The sequence below is a fragment of the Ailuropoda melanoleuca genome, chromosome 11, assembly GCF_002007445.2.
Source record: "Ailuropoda melanoleuca isolate Jingjing chromosome 11, ASM200744v2, whole genome shotgun sequence".
NCBI classification, from domain to species: Eukaryota; Metazoa; Chordata; class Mammalia; order Carnivora; family Ursidae; genus Ailuropoda; species Ailuropoda melanoleuca.
In genome coordinates, this window is record NC_048228.1 from 97,663,800 (window position 1) to 97,677,347 (window position 13,548).

Genomic DNA, 13,548 nt, shown 5'->3' on the forward strand with positions numbered 1-13,548 from the left:
GGAGAGCATGAAACCTAATTTATTTGGCAAGAATTTTACATGTGTCCTAATTACATAGGTTTCTTATGAAGCTCCATTTAGTTTAACAATCAAAACGAAAAGGAGAAGGAGGTTTGGGAGGGTGGCAGGAGGAGGACGAGCAGGAGGAGGAGGAGGGAGAAGGGAGGAAGGAGGAGAAGAAAGGGTTCACACATAGAAATTGATCTAAAATGGGCACAGGAGGGCGCCTGGGTGGCTCAGTGGGTTAAGGTTAAGCTTCTGCCTGCAGCTCAGGTCATGATCCCAGGGTCCTGGGATCAAGCTCCCTGCTCAGTGGGGAACCTGCTTCTCCCTTCCCCTCTGCCCCTTCCCCTGCTTATGATCTCTCTCTCTCTCAAATAAATAAATAAAACCTTAAAAAAAAATGGGCACAGGAACTTCTCTGAGGGGCTGTGGCCCTCTCCAGCATCATATCCTGAGATCATAGTTCACTTTTGAGATTCCCTGTGCCTTACCTAGTCTCCTTCTGCCCCTCTATGATTTCCAAAGATGTACCCCACATATTGTATAAGTATTTGAACTCCATGTGGGTGATGTAGGTGAGTTCTCCACTTTCAGCAAGGATTTTCTAAATTATGATACCAATCTAATAGTGTTGACTGATAATAACACAACATTTTGCTCATTTGTTTTACATCTAAGCCTTATTTATTTATTTTTTTCAGGAATATTGTTAGACCAAGAAACTCTGGATTTGGGTAACATTGCTCTGGTAGGCAGAAAAATGTCTCCCAAAGATGTCCTGGATTAGCTGGGTGGGCCCCATGGAGTTGCAAGGATCCTTCTAAGAGGGAGATATGAGGGTCACAGTCATCAGAATTGTCACCTGTATGATGAAAGCAGAGGTTGGAGGAACATCATTGCTGGAAAGAGCCACAAGCCAAGGAATGCAGGCAGCATCTAGAAGGTGGGAAAGCAGGAAAACACACACTCCCCTAGAGCCTCCAGAAGGAACGCCGCCCTGCAGACAACTTTACTTCCCCGAGGAAGGCCCACTGTGGACTCCTGGCCTCCAAAACTCTTAAGATAGTAAATGCGTGTTGTTTTCAACCACCAAGTTCGTGGCAAGTTGCTTCAGCAGCAGTGGGAGACTAATACCATTGTCATTTTGGATTACGTTGGAAACGTTGCCTAAACCATGCATTCGTTCTCACTGGTCATCAACACTGCACAGCAACCTTACAATTTAGAAAACAGTTTCTTTTTTTCAGTGAAAGAGCAAGCATTTTCGTTACATTTTTGGAAGTGTAAAGAATTGTTTAATTCAATTTTCAGAGAGTGTCATATTTTTCTTGAAAGAGAAGAGTATTTGTAATATAACCTTGTTCTGAGTTGACATGGAAGCGTTCTCGCCATTCAAAAGTTTTTGATTAATCGTACACTTTATTGGTATGTTGTCATTGATGAAAATCCTGTTTTATGGCCTGAGTGTTTGTGTTCTCCCCAAATCCATAAGTTGAAATCTTATCCCCCAAGGTGATGAAATTAAGAGGTGGGGACTTTGGGTGGTTTAGGCCATGAGGGTGAAGCCCTGGTGAATGAGATTAGTGCCTTTGTACGAAGGGACAGGAGAGCACGCTCTGGCTGTCTCTGCCAAATGAGGCTGCGATGAGAAGCTGGCCCTCTGCAAGCCAGGACACAGGTTCTTGCCAGCCACTCGATGTGCCAGCACCTTGATCGTCCATTCCAGCCTCCAGAACCGTTAGAAATACATGTCTGTCATTTAAGCCAGTCAATGGTAATTTGTTTTCACAGCCCAAATGGACTGAGACATCAGGAATATTATTACCTGGAGTGATGGTATAAATGATCAGGTTGGGTTAAATTTAAACTGGACTGGGCATTTATTATTATTTTCTCTTTACTCATAAAATGACCAGATGAACTATTGTCCAAATAAAGGAGCTCCATTTTCTCTATACGTTTGAGTGGTCATGCACGGAAACTGTGTAACCCAGATATACTTCCCCTTCTTTCCCTCAGCCAAACTTGCTAAATTCCATACAGGAATCTCTTTGGCAATAGCCCTGAGAGATGCTTTTCAGACTGAACAGATTATCTCTGATAATATTATAGCTACTACCTGATGGGTCACAGTTTGAAACTTTTAAGGTGCTACAGATGCTTCTGAAACCTTTGAAAGCTCTGGAATCAGTTGCTGGGAAAGTTCACAAAAGCCTGCGCTTGGACTCCTTGGAACACACCCATCTCGGTCAAGTTTGGCATCTCGATGAGGTCATTCCACTAGCAGCGGCAAAAGTGAATTTGCTCGGCCCCTGTGTGGCAGTCTGCACACTCCTGACTCAGTGATCAAGTTGAAGGCTGTGGCCGGGCTCACGTTGTTAGTGGGCACGTCACATGCCGTCCGGTGTGAATCAGCCCCAGGTGCTCAGAGAAGGAAATCCCTGGATGGCAGGGACTTTTGTCCGTCTGTTTTCTGCTCTACTCCCAGCCCCTGGATCCATTTCAATACTCATTGAATGAATAAATGTACCAAGACTCTCAGACATTTATCATATAGTAAACTGTTGCCAGTCTTCCATATGATTTACTTTCCAACTGTCAGCAGGACTTGATGGTAAGCTTGGTAGGACATTGACATTCCCACTTGTGTCCAACGCAGCACTGCACTCTGTCACTATCTTTTGGAGCCATCTCCTTTCACCTTAACTCTCCCTTCCGGCCCTGTGCCATCTGCATATTTGATGAGTGACATCAGTCTTCTCAACAGTCCTGAGGCTATGTGTGGGATGGGGATAGAGGGCTGGAAGAGATAGATGGGCCCAGGCAGGGAATCACAAACAATTAGAACAGAAAAGATGTCAGGGAAACTTCCAGGAGCTCAGCCATAAGCAAAGGTAGAGTAAGTCCAAATCGGGTGTCGTTTTAGATGGACCTAATTTAAGAGATGAGACCACTTTTTTACTTGGCACAAAGGCAGGAAGCTTGAGAAAGGGTTCACCCCAGCTGGTATTGTAGGTAAGCGAATTTATGGAGTTTTGTACTTGTATGAGTAAGTATTCTCCAGACAAATAGAATCAATAGGACGTGTGTGTGTGTGTGCGCGCGCGCGCGCGTGTGTGTGCAAAGAGAGAGAGAGAGAGACAGGCAGAGGGAAAGATAACTTTTTTTTTTTTTAACTGGCTCACATGACTGTGCAGGCGACAAGTCCAAAATCTGCAGGCTGGGCTAGCAGGCTGGAGATCCAAGGAAGAGTTGCAGTTTGAGTCCAGTGGCAGCTTGCTGGCAGAATTCCCAATCCCGTGAGGGAGGTCAGTCTTTTTCCTAAGTCTTTCAACTGATTGGGTGAGGCCCACCCATATGCTGGAGGGCAATCTCTCTTACTCAAAGTCTACTGATCGAAATGTTAATCCCACTCGAAAAATACCTTCACAAAAACTTCTAGAATAGCGTTTGACGAAATATCTGGGTACAGTGGCTTAGCCAGGTTAGCACATGTAATTAACCATCGTAGTACCGCTTAAGGGAAACCCAACACAAAGCAACTGGGTTTATCTAACTGGTGAATTAGAACAACGTTCTAATTCTGCTGGGTATTCACATGCTTCCAGACCCTCTTTGTAATTCCATACCTTGTGTCTCCTCCTCATTGCTGACTCATCCTGAAATGCCCTTTTCCAAACCTGCTTCCTTCCCCACTGGAAAAAGTCTACTCAACTTTCAAAGTTCTGATCAAATGTCAAGTCTGTGATACTTTCTTTAATACCACATCCCATGCAGGAGACTTAATTCCTTCCCTCGGTCCTTCATGCATGTACTGTCACAGCATTTATCACATCGCATTCCAACTGCTTGACCATCAAACGGCACATTAGCAAAGGGGTTACAAACATAAACTTCGGTTCCAGACTTCCTCAACTGAATTCTTGACCTCAGCAAGTTACCTAATCTCTGGATATGTTAGTTTCTTCATCTATAAAATGGAAATAAAGTAGTACCCACAATCTGAATTTATAGTGAGGACCCAATATATGTAGGACTCTTAGAACAGTGTCCAGTATGTAGTAACCACTAAAGAAAAAAGAAAGGCACTTATTTTCATTGTTAGTGTTATTGTTGCTATCTGATGCCTGTCGTGTGGGAGGATTAAATGTTTCTGGAGGACAGGGGTGTTGCCATATGCCTCTTTACTTCCCCCCCAATATTGTGTGGAACAGAGCAGGGGTCGATAGGCGTTTATTGGAGTGTTCATTACCTTATATGTGGAGAACGTTCTAATCACAGATATATATATTGATTCAAAGGTTGGCAACAATATTGCCAATTTAAACCTCATTACAAGCTTGCGAGCTCTTATTACCCCCATTTTACAGATGAAGAAAGTGAGAGGCAGACATTAAGTGAATTGTCCAGTGTCCACCCAGCTGGCAAGTAGCAGAGTCTCTAACTCCAAGGTCAGTGAGAGGGAAAGGCAGAGATGCCAGCAGTTCAGGAAAGCTTTCTTTTCTGGTCCAGGCACTGCCCTTCCTCCCTGCACTTCTTCTTACCTTCCAGAACACAGGCGCTCTGGACTGCAAAGCCTCGACGAAATGAGGTCTCCATTCACACTGCGGAACTGACTCAGGAGAGGGTGTGAGCCACAGAGGGCCATCAATACAGGATATCCTCAGCCGTGACCGTGGCCTCTTCGATTTTGGTCTTAATCTCCGGGAGTGGAATTTGACTGATTGCCACGACGACCAAGTTCGCGGCGTGGGCCGAGGCACTGGCCACACAGATCCAAAAGGACTCTTCGTACCGTTCCTCCACCACCACGAAGCGGAAGAGCCTCTCCCGGAAGTTGGCGATGCGCTCGGTGAGGTTGTGAAACTTGACCGCAGCCATGAAGCTGGTGATGGCCAATGCCACGACTCCACCTGCAACCCAAAACGTCACCCTCATTCAGTGCTCCTTGGTATAGGTGTACCGGCCGTCTGTGAGCTGGCACTTCTGTGACACAGGCGACAAACTTGCTTTGGGTTGAAAAACTCTTAGGGTGACACAATTTTTTTTTTTCTTAAGTTAACTCTACCCCCAAGGTGGGGCTCTGCCTCAAGACTCCAAGGTGAAGAGTCATGCACTCTACCGACCGAGCCAGCCAGGCGCCCAGGGGTGACACACCTTTTAATGTGTTTTTAAAACCCCCGGATAACCCACACTCAAGGGGGAGAGGTGTGGGGCAGAAAGAGTAGGCTTCATCTCAGATCAACTGCATTCCCTTACCCAACACGGGGTACCCCGTTCAGTCTCTACATATCTCAGGGTTTGGATGGAGACCCGGCAGGCTCTGTGGGAAGATTAAGAACTCGCTGTGCACACTGGGGGTCCAACCCAGGGCTGGACTGTTCTCTCTTCTTTAATTATCCCCTTTCCACACTAAGGGTAAGAAGGGCGGGTGAGAGAAGGAGGAGAGGAAGTAGATAGGGGAACCTGGAAAGGTTCCAAACTTTACCCACTTCCCTACCTGTTGCTTCCAGCCCCCATGTTCTGGGGGGTTCTCTCTCTTCCTTTCTACTTTTCTACTGCTTGGTTTTAATTAATATTAAAAAAACCCCCACATTTATCATGCTTTTTGCTTAGATTATTATGTCTTTGTTAAAGAAAATTTGGACACCAGAGAAAGTCACAAAGATGAAAATACAAATTCACTTTTATCCTAAAAGCTGGATATAAATACTTTGAACATTTTAATGTATTTCTTTACATTTCTTTCTTTTTAACAAAATTGTATTCTGAAGCTCTTACTGTTTTATGCTTGTTTTTTTTTCCCTTTACTTGAACATTTTTCTGCATCGTTAAATATTCTGTTATAGCACCACTTTAAACTGGTGCATAATATGTTCTTCAAGCAACACACCTAACTAATTTAATTAACTTTAATTGAGCATGACTTTATTTTTGGATATCTAGGTCACATTTAAATTTTGCTATTTTAAAGTGCTACCGTGAGCAGCTTTTTATATACGTCTTTGTGCTCTTTTCCAGTTATTTCCTTAGCATAAATCCCTATTTGGATTTGTTTAATTAAAAAATATTCATATTTTGGGGGTGCAAGTGTGTCTCAGTTGGCTCAGGTGGTGATCTCCAGGTCATGGGATCAAGACCCACCTCATGCTCCGTGCTCAGAGGGAGGTCTGCTTCTCTCCCTCTCTCTCACTCTCTCCATCTCTCTCTGCCCCTCCCACTGCTCACACTCTCTCTCTCTAAAATAAATAAATCTTTAAAAAATATTCATATTTTTATGCCTTTTAACACTTAAGTTTTTTGACCTGCCTTTTAAAAATATTCTTATCGGTAGCGCTTCAGAGAGGCATCTCTCTAAGGTAGTAACTTGACAGAGCGTTTATTTAATCGTAGGACGGAGCCCTTTTTACATTCCAGCCACTGTGAGGATTCATGTGGATGGAAACCAGACCCCTGCAGTCCCGATGGGGTGAGCCATGTATACAAGTAATTCTGTGGGACGGTCACGGTCTGCAAATGCAGGCAAATGCATAGTAAGTGACCTACCGACATTACATCACAGTACGTGCAAAAACAACCTTGTCTGCTTTGTATTTCATGGTCACCCTGTATAAGGCAAAGGTGGTGGTGGGTTACGGCCATCATGATCCTTGACCATGTGGCCGAGGTTTTCTGAAACAGCCTCGTTTCTGGGGATTTTGCTATTTTTGTTACATACGGCTTTTTAAGTGCATAACTAAATATGAATTAATTTTTGTGTATCAGTATACTCCCAGATCAACACACACTTTTGGTTTTTGTCTTGGAAAATAGGTCACAATGATGATAAATGATACCATGATTAAAGAAAAGACAAAGGGCTTAGGCTCAGTTGTACGTTGGTTGGAATTCCACCTCTGCTCCTTTTTGCTGTGTGACCTTGGGTAAGGCTTTCAACTTCTCTGAGCTTCAGGGTCTTCATCTGTAAATAGGGTCTAATGATACTGCCTCATAAGGAGGTGTTGAGATTTAAATGAAAAGAGGCTGTAAAAGAGGCCAGGTCGTCTCCTGTCATTTGGAAGGCTCCCTCCCACCCTCACGGGGGTCGCTCTACCTCTTCCCCCTCCTCCCACAGTACCCCCCCACCCCCAGCTCTCTTCTCTCTTCTCCTCTTACCCCCACCTCTCTTCTTTGCTCTAAGTCCTCAGCCACTCGTGCATGCCACCAATTTGGCTCTTTACTGAGACAGAGATTCTGCAACTTTCAGTAAAGAGGACATTCATGTCCATGAGGAAGGTTATCGATTAGGGAAGTGAAGGCTGAGGTGGACATTTTAATTCCCACCCAGTTTCTACCTACCTACTTGGAGCTCAGTCTGGTGGTGGCAGCAGACATGAATTTCTCTCCCTGGGGGCCTTCCTTACCTGCTAGGACATTCCATAGGCAGATGCCCCCAGGGCCGTTGACTGCCCTATATGGAACCTGGATCATGTTGAGAATGGCAAAGCCCATGCTGACCAGAGCCAGGGCCAAGGCCAAGAAGAGGAGCAGCAGAATTGTCACGTGGAGGCCTGCATTGAGTTCCTTCACCAGGTGTGGGAAGACTGGGAAGAGAAGACACAGCCAGTATTTCAGTAACAGAGCTGGGCTCAAATTCATAGAGTCCAGGCCTGCTTACCCCAGAGGCTTTAATAGAGCAGAGAGGGCAAGGCAGCAAGGGCTGGGTTTTCAAAAAGCAGGAGACTTCTTGAGATGAATTCATGGACCCCAGATTTGCCACTTCTCAGTTGGCCAATAATCCTCTCTTTCTTGCAGTGGATGCAAAATCGGAATGTGCCCCAGCTGCAACTTAAGTTGCACCGACTTCAAAGGCCTGGTGTGAGCTAGTTGCACTTCAAAGGCCTGGTGTGAGCTAGTTGCACACAAGCCCCAGATGGTGTCTCTTTAGCAAAGGAGGTTGGCAAGAGAGTCAGCCAAAGAGAGGCCGATTGAAAAGCTTTAATCTGGGGGCGCCTGGGTGGCACAGCAGTTAAGCATCTGCCTTCGGCTCAGGGAGTGATCCCAGCGTTCTGGGATCGAGCCCCACATCAGGCTCCTCCGCTATGAGCCTGCTTCTTCCTCGCCCACTCCCCCTGCTTGTGCTCCCTCTCTCGCCGCCTGTCTCTATCTCTGTCAAATTAAATAAATAAAATCTTTAAAACAAAAAAAAAAAGAAAAGCTTTAATCTGATCAGAGAGTTGCCTTCATTAAATCAGAGAGGTAGACGTTTCAGGTACACCTGTGGAGAGTGTAGAAGCACATAGCAGAGTGAAGCCAGACCTGGCATCCAAAGGTCTGGGTTCAAATCCCAGTTTTGCTCATTTGCCACAAGTATAAAATAGGATCCTCTGCACGCTGCCTCCCCGACCCATCTTACCAGATTTTTGAGTGGATCAAGGGAAGTGCGTGGGAATAATAATAACACTTAATAAGCACTGACAGGAAGCTAGGAGCATCACCTTGGATCCCTCGCGGTGACTTGGCAAGGTAGTCATTTTTTCCCATGTATGATGGACACTTACTTCTCATGTACACCGTACTCTATTAGAATATTGATTTTCCATATTAATGTGGCAGGATAATTTAGTGAGATATTAATTTGTATCTGTTTTCTCTATATTGGCCACCACACAGTAGCCATGAAGAATAAATGATACAGTATGGCAGATATTGCCTGGGAAAGACTGACTTCCCAAAATGGCGGCCGTGGCTGTTGCTGTTCTATTGTTACTTTCTGACTTAGGAGAAGTCATGTGACTCCTCAGAGCCTTAGTTTTTTTATCAGTATAATGGGGTAGCAATAGCTGCATATGAACTGAGGGTAATCAACATATACTGAGCACAGTCATGTCAAGAGCCAAACCCTTTACATCACCATTTCGTTTAATGTTTGTGACAAGAATATACAATAAATTTTCTTAAACCCATTTCTGCATAGGCTTGGACATTAAGTCCCTTAAGTTTGGGCAAGGTGACTCTGAATTCTCTATAAGATTATAGTCTTAGATACTATATGATATATGGAGTTTTGATGACTGCTTTCAGTAATTACTCTGAAGAATTAAAAATGACAGAAGCTAAAGAATGCCCAAGCATACCCCTTCTTCTGCAGCTGCTCCAGGTTCCTACTGAGCCCTCCTGGTCAAATCAGGGTCCACTTAGTGAGTTCGAACTCCCTGCTTCATCCTTTGATGTCATGATCAGCCCCTCCTTGTCCCCCCTGGGGAGCCAGGACTCAAAGCTTTTCTGGTTCCCCTCAGTCCTCTGAACCCCTTTCCCCTCAGGCTCTTTGCTGGCTCACGTGCCTCCCTGTGGTCACAGAAGGTTGGTGGCCCCCAAGCTTGAGAACTTGAACTTTGGTCCTTCTCCCTTCAAAATCCTTTCCATTGAGAAGCTTCCTGACACACCACATTGACATCCTAGTTCTAACCTAACTTTCTTTCCAGTTCTGTATTTCCATTTGTATTTATCTCCATGTGGTTATCTGGTCGGCATCAGAAACTTTACCCTGAGCTTCTTCCAAGGGATTTTTCTTTGCAAGCCTTCTCTTTAACCATTGCTTCTCTCCTTTCTTAGTGTCCCTTAGGTGTTTTTTTTTTTTTCCTTTTCAAACTTTCAGCCCTGGGTGAGAGAACATTGTAATAGACGCAAGTCTGTCCCTGACCTGCAGCGGTTGCAAAACCAGCCGACACAGCCTGGCTCAGCTCCAGTGAAAGTTTTCAGAGTGAATCACACTCAAGGCGCTGTGGAAGCTTGGAATGGAAGTTTATATACCCTCCCCTGGGACACCCCAGGGCAGCCGTGAACTAAACCTTCTTGAACATTGCCCTACACAGATCTGATGTTAAAACACCCTTTATGATTCTCATATGGTTCTGATGCTTCAGAGAGCAGCCCCGGTTAGATGAGCCCCTGGGGGCTGTGTCCAATGGGGCATCCCTCCCGGACGGAAGAAAAGGGAAAGGGACATCTGTTGAGTTCCTCCAGTGGGCAAACAGAAAGTGCTCCTTTGCTCTGGCTTCTGGCAGAGGGAGTTTGCATTTCTGTGAGCTGGGATGGCAGGGGGTTAATTGGCCCTGCTGTGGAAGGGCTTAGTCTTTGTCTGTTCTCCTCAGGAGCCCTTCTACTGCAAAGCTGGTGTCTGCTTCAGCTCCCTTTCCAGAACCAGTGTTTGTGCTTGGGGAGTCCTGAATTACGCTAGACCTACCAACTGCCAACTTACATCCTCTATTATCAGTTGAACTGTGCCCTCTCTGCCATCCCCCACAAGAAAAGAGGAGTTGAAGTCCCAATCTCCAGCATTCAGTACTTGGAAATAGGGTCTTTAAGAGCTAATCAAGTTATGAGGTTGTTAAGATGGGCCTTAATCCAATGTGATTGGTGTCCTGATAAAAGGGGAAATCTGGACACAGAAACATGCAGAGGAAAGACCACATGAAGAGACACGGGGAGGATGCTCTGTGGAGACTGGATGACACGGCCACAAGCCAAGAACTACCAGGGCTACCGGGAGCTGGAAGAGGCTAGGAGGGCTCCTTCTTCCATAGGTTCCAGAGGGAGTGTGGCTCTGTCAATAAGCTGGTTTCTGAGTTCTAGCCTCCAGAACTATGAGAATACATTCCCATTGTTTAAATCTCCTGGTTTAATCACCCGGTTTAATCACCCGGTTTTACCACAAAGTGGTAGCACTTTGTTATGGCAGCTCCAAGGAACTAACACACCCTCTGTTTGGTTGGGGTAACCACTCATTTCTAGTGGGATCTATCCATCCTGGATCCTCCCACTCCTGAGAGTCCCCGCGTTCAGCTACCACCTCCCCGTTACCTTTTGCTGAACTCCAGGAGAACAGTAAGGACTACTAGGGGGATGCCCGGCTTTGGGAAAGTTGCCAGTCACAAATTCCAGAAGGAGCAACAGGGCGGAAAGTAGGAATTTTGGGCTCAGGCTGACTTGGGTTGGGGTCTGTCTCCAGCATTCAGGGCTCTGTGACCTTCAGCAAGTTGCTTAACCTCTCTGCACCTTAGTTTTGTCCTAACCGGCAGGGTTGGGGAGGATTAGTGTAGCATAGGTCCCAAGTTTGGTGTCTTGCATGGGAACATTCAGAGCAAATGAATTCGAAAGTATTTCATTGTTACTGGGTGCCAGTTTTTTGAAGCACTCTTCTGGGGGCTTGAGATCATCAACGAATAAAACAAGATCCTTGCCCTCATGGCACTACATCCTAAAGGGGTGGAGACAGATAAAAATAATAAACATAACATAAATTATCTAGTATGGAAGAAGGCAGTTACCATAGTAACATGACACATCATGCTATATAATTACCAGGGGCTATTTTTATTGTGTTCCCGAGCACCGTCTTACTCATTAAAGTCTCTGGAACCGTGAGGCTCTTTTTTTTTTTTTTTAAAGATTTTATTTATTTATGTGACAGAGAGACAGCCAGTGAGAGAGGGAACACAGCAGGGGAGTGGGAGAGGAAGAAGCAGGCTCCCAGCGGAGGAGCCTGATGTGGGACTCGATCCCCGGACCACCGGGATCACGCCCTGAGCCGAAGGCAGACGCCCAATGACTGACTGGGCTACCCAGGCGCCCCCCGTGAGACTCTTAATCGTCACTCTCTGGTTCAAGCTTTGGAACTTCCTTCACGAGTTTCTTTCATTTCAGTTAATGATGACTACTTAAAAATCAGGCCTTCAAACGCATTTTTTTTTCTCCTGAACCATTTGCAGGTAAATTGTCCCTGCATCCTTGAGTACTTTAGGGTCTATTTCATTCAAAAAGAGATTGCCTTACAGAGCGCAGTATCAGAATCATTGAGTTCATGCTGGTACATGACTGCCACTTAATCCTGACACCCCATTCAAGTTTCACCAATCGTCTCACCAAGTGACATCTTTTATAGCAAACAGACCCAATTCATAATCTCCTAGTGTGTATAGTTGCCGTAGCTCTTTATGTATGTGTGTTTTCTGGTTGCGTGTGTGTGTGTGTGTTTATGGGTGTTTGTATGTGTGTAATATTTTTAATAGAGAGATTTTTCCAATATCCCTGGTCCAATTTAATTGCTGGGTAAATATAAATATTCCCAGAGATTTTTTCCCCCTGAACATCCATAACAAATATGTATTTCTTTTATGTATATAAGTGATGCCAGTTCATATTATTATATTTGTCAATGGGTTTAGCTTTCTGTCTTTATGCATTTAATAAGATACTTACCCCTGGGCAGGATTCTAAGAACTGCAACTCTGAAGTGCAGAACTCAATGAGTAAAATTCCTTATCCCTTTGCATTGCATTATGTTGATGAAGTGTGGTTGTGTAGGACGCTGTTCTCATGAGCGATCTAGTTGATTCTAAAGGCTTGCAGAATATTGACTTTGCTTTGTTTTTAATTCCCAGAAGACCCTTCATAAAGCTGGGCTTGGATTTCTGGTCTATTTACACCCAGAGCAGCTCTGATGTGAGACTGGATGTCAGCCGTACCTGCTCGCGTTCACAGACAGTGGCCAATGCCTTGCCCTGGCGCTCCCCTCCGGGGATAGCCCATTTTGGGCTTTCAACCCTAGTAGTCTGATTCCAGAGCCCAGGCACACAGCCCCTTTGCCTGTTCTCAGATGATGGAGCTTTTATATAAACCAAAGTGGAAGCATGCTGGGCTGGCTGGGAATGCCCCAGTCACGTGGCATGGGTTTGAAGTCTGGCTCCGCTGTTTCCTGGCTGGGGANGTTCTCAGATGATGGAGCTTTTATATAAACCAAAGTGGAAGCATGCTGGGCTGGCTGGGAATGCCCCAGTCACGTGGCATGGGTTTGAAGTCTGGCTCCGCTGTTTCCTGGCTGGGGAACCTCAGGCAAGTTATATAACTCTCCAAGTCTCAGTGTAGTCCTCTGCAAAACGGGAACGTTAAAAATTCCTTCTCCAGGGGCGCCTGGGTGGCTCAGCTGTTAAGCGTCTAGCTTTGGCTCAGGTCATGATCCCAGGGTTCTGGAATCGAGCCCAGCATTGAGCTGCATCGGGCTCCCTGCTCGGCAGGAAGCCTGCTTTTCCCTCTCACACTCCCCTTGCTTGTGTTCCCTCTCGCTGTCTCTCTATCAAATAAATGAATAAAATCTTTAAAAAAAAGAATTCCTTCTCCATAAATTTTTTATAAGGCTTAAAAGAGAGAAGCCATGTAAAGCATTTAGCAGAATATCTGATACCTGAAAGCACTCAATATTTCAATAGTTATTTCTAATAGAGGTAAGCTACAGAAGTATACAAATCCCTATTTTTTAATGTTTCTATAAGCCTCTGCAGGAAAGAAAAAAGTTCTTGGTGCTGAACAAGAATGTCGTCATGCCTTAGATTGAGGCAGAAGTTAAATCCCACAGTTAGGCATAAGCATCCTTATAAATTAAAAAAAAAAAAAGTGTTCTATGGCAGCTTGCGTGCCCCGAATATACTCACTCTTGAATTGGGACTGGCGGCCCCCGAGCCCACACTGTCGCACTTTACATCCTCGGAAGAGCCCGTAGTAAATATC

General features: G+C 45.2%; 1 protein-coding gene across 1 annotated transcript in view; it reads right to left on the reverse strand.

Moving 5' to 3' along the window:
- Positions 1–351: 351 nt before the first annotated feature.
- The window catches only part of CLRN2 (clarin 2), a 16,709-nt gene continuing 3,512 nt past the window's right edge, over positions 352–13,548 (reverse strand). The window contains exons 2-4 of the mRNA XM_034670964.1: positions 13,473–13,544; positions 7,407–7,586; positions 352–4,916 (exon numbers count right to left, since the gene is read on the reverse strand). Coding sequence (XP_034526855.1) covers positions 4,651–4,916; positions 7,407–7,586; positions 13,473–13,544 — 518 coding nt within the window. The 3' untranslated portion in view covers positions 352–4,650. The remainder of the gene's footprint in view (positions 4,917–7,406; positions 7,587–13,472; positions 13,545–13,548) is intronic.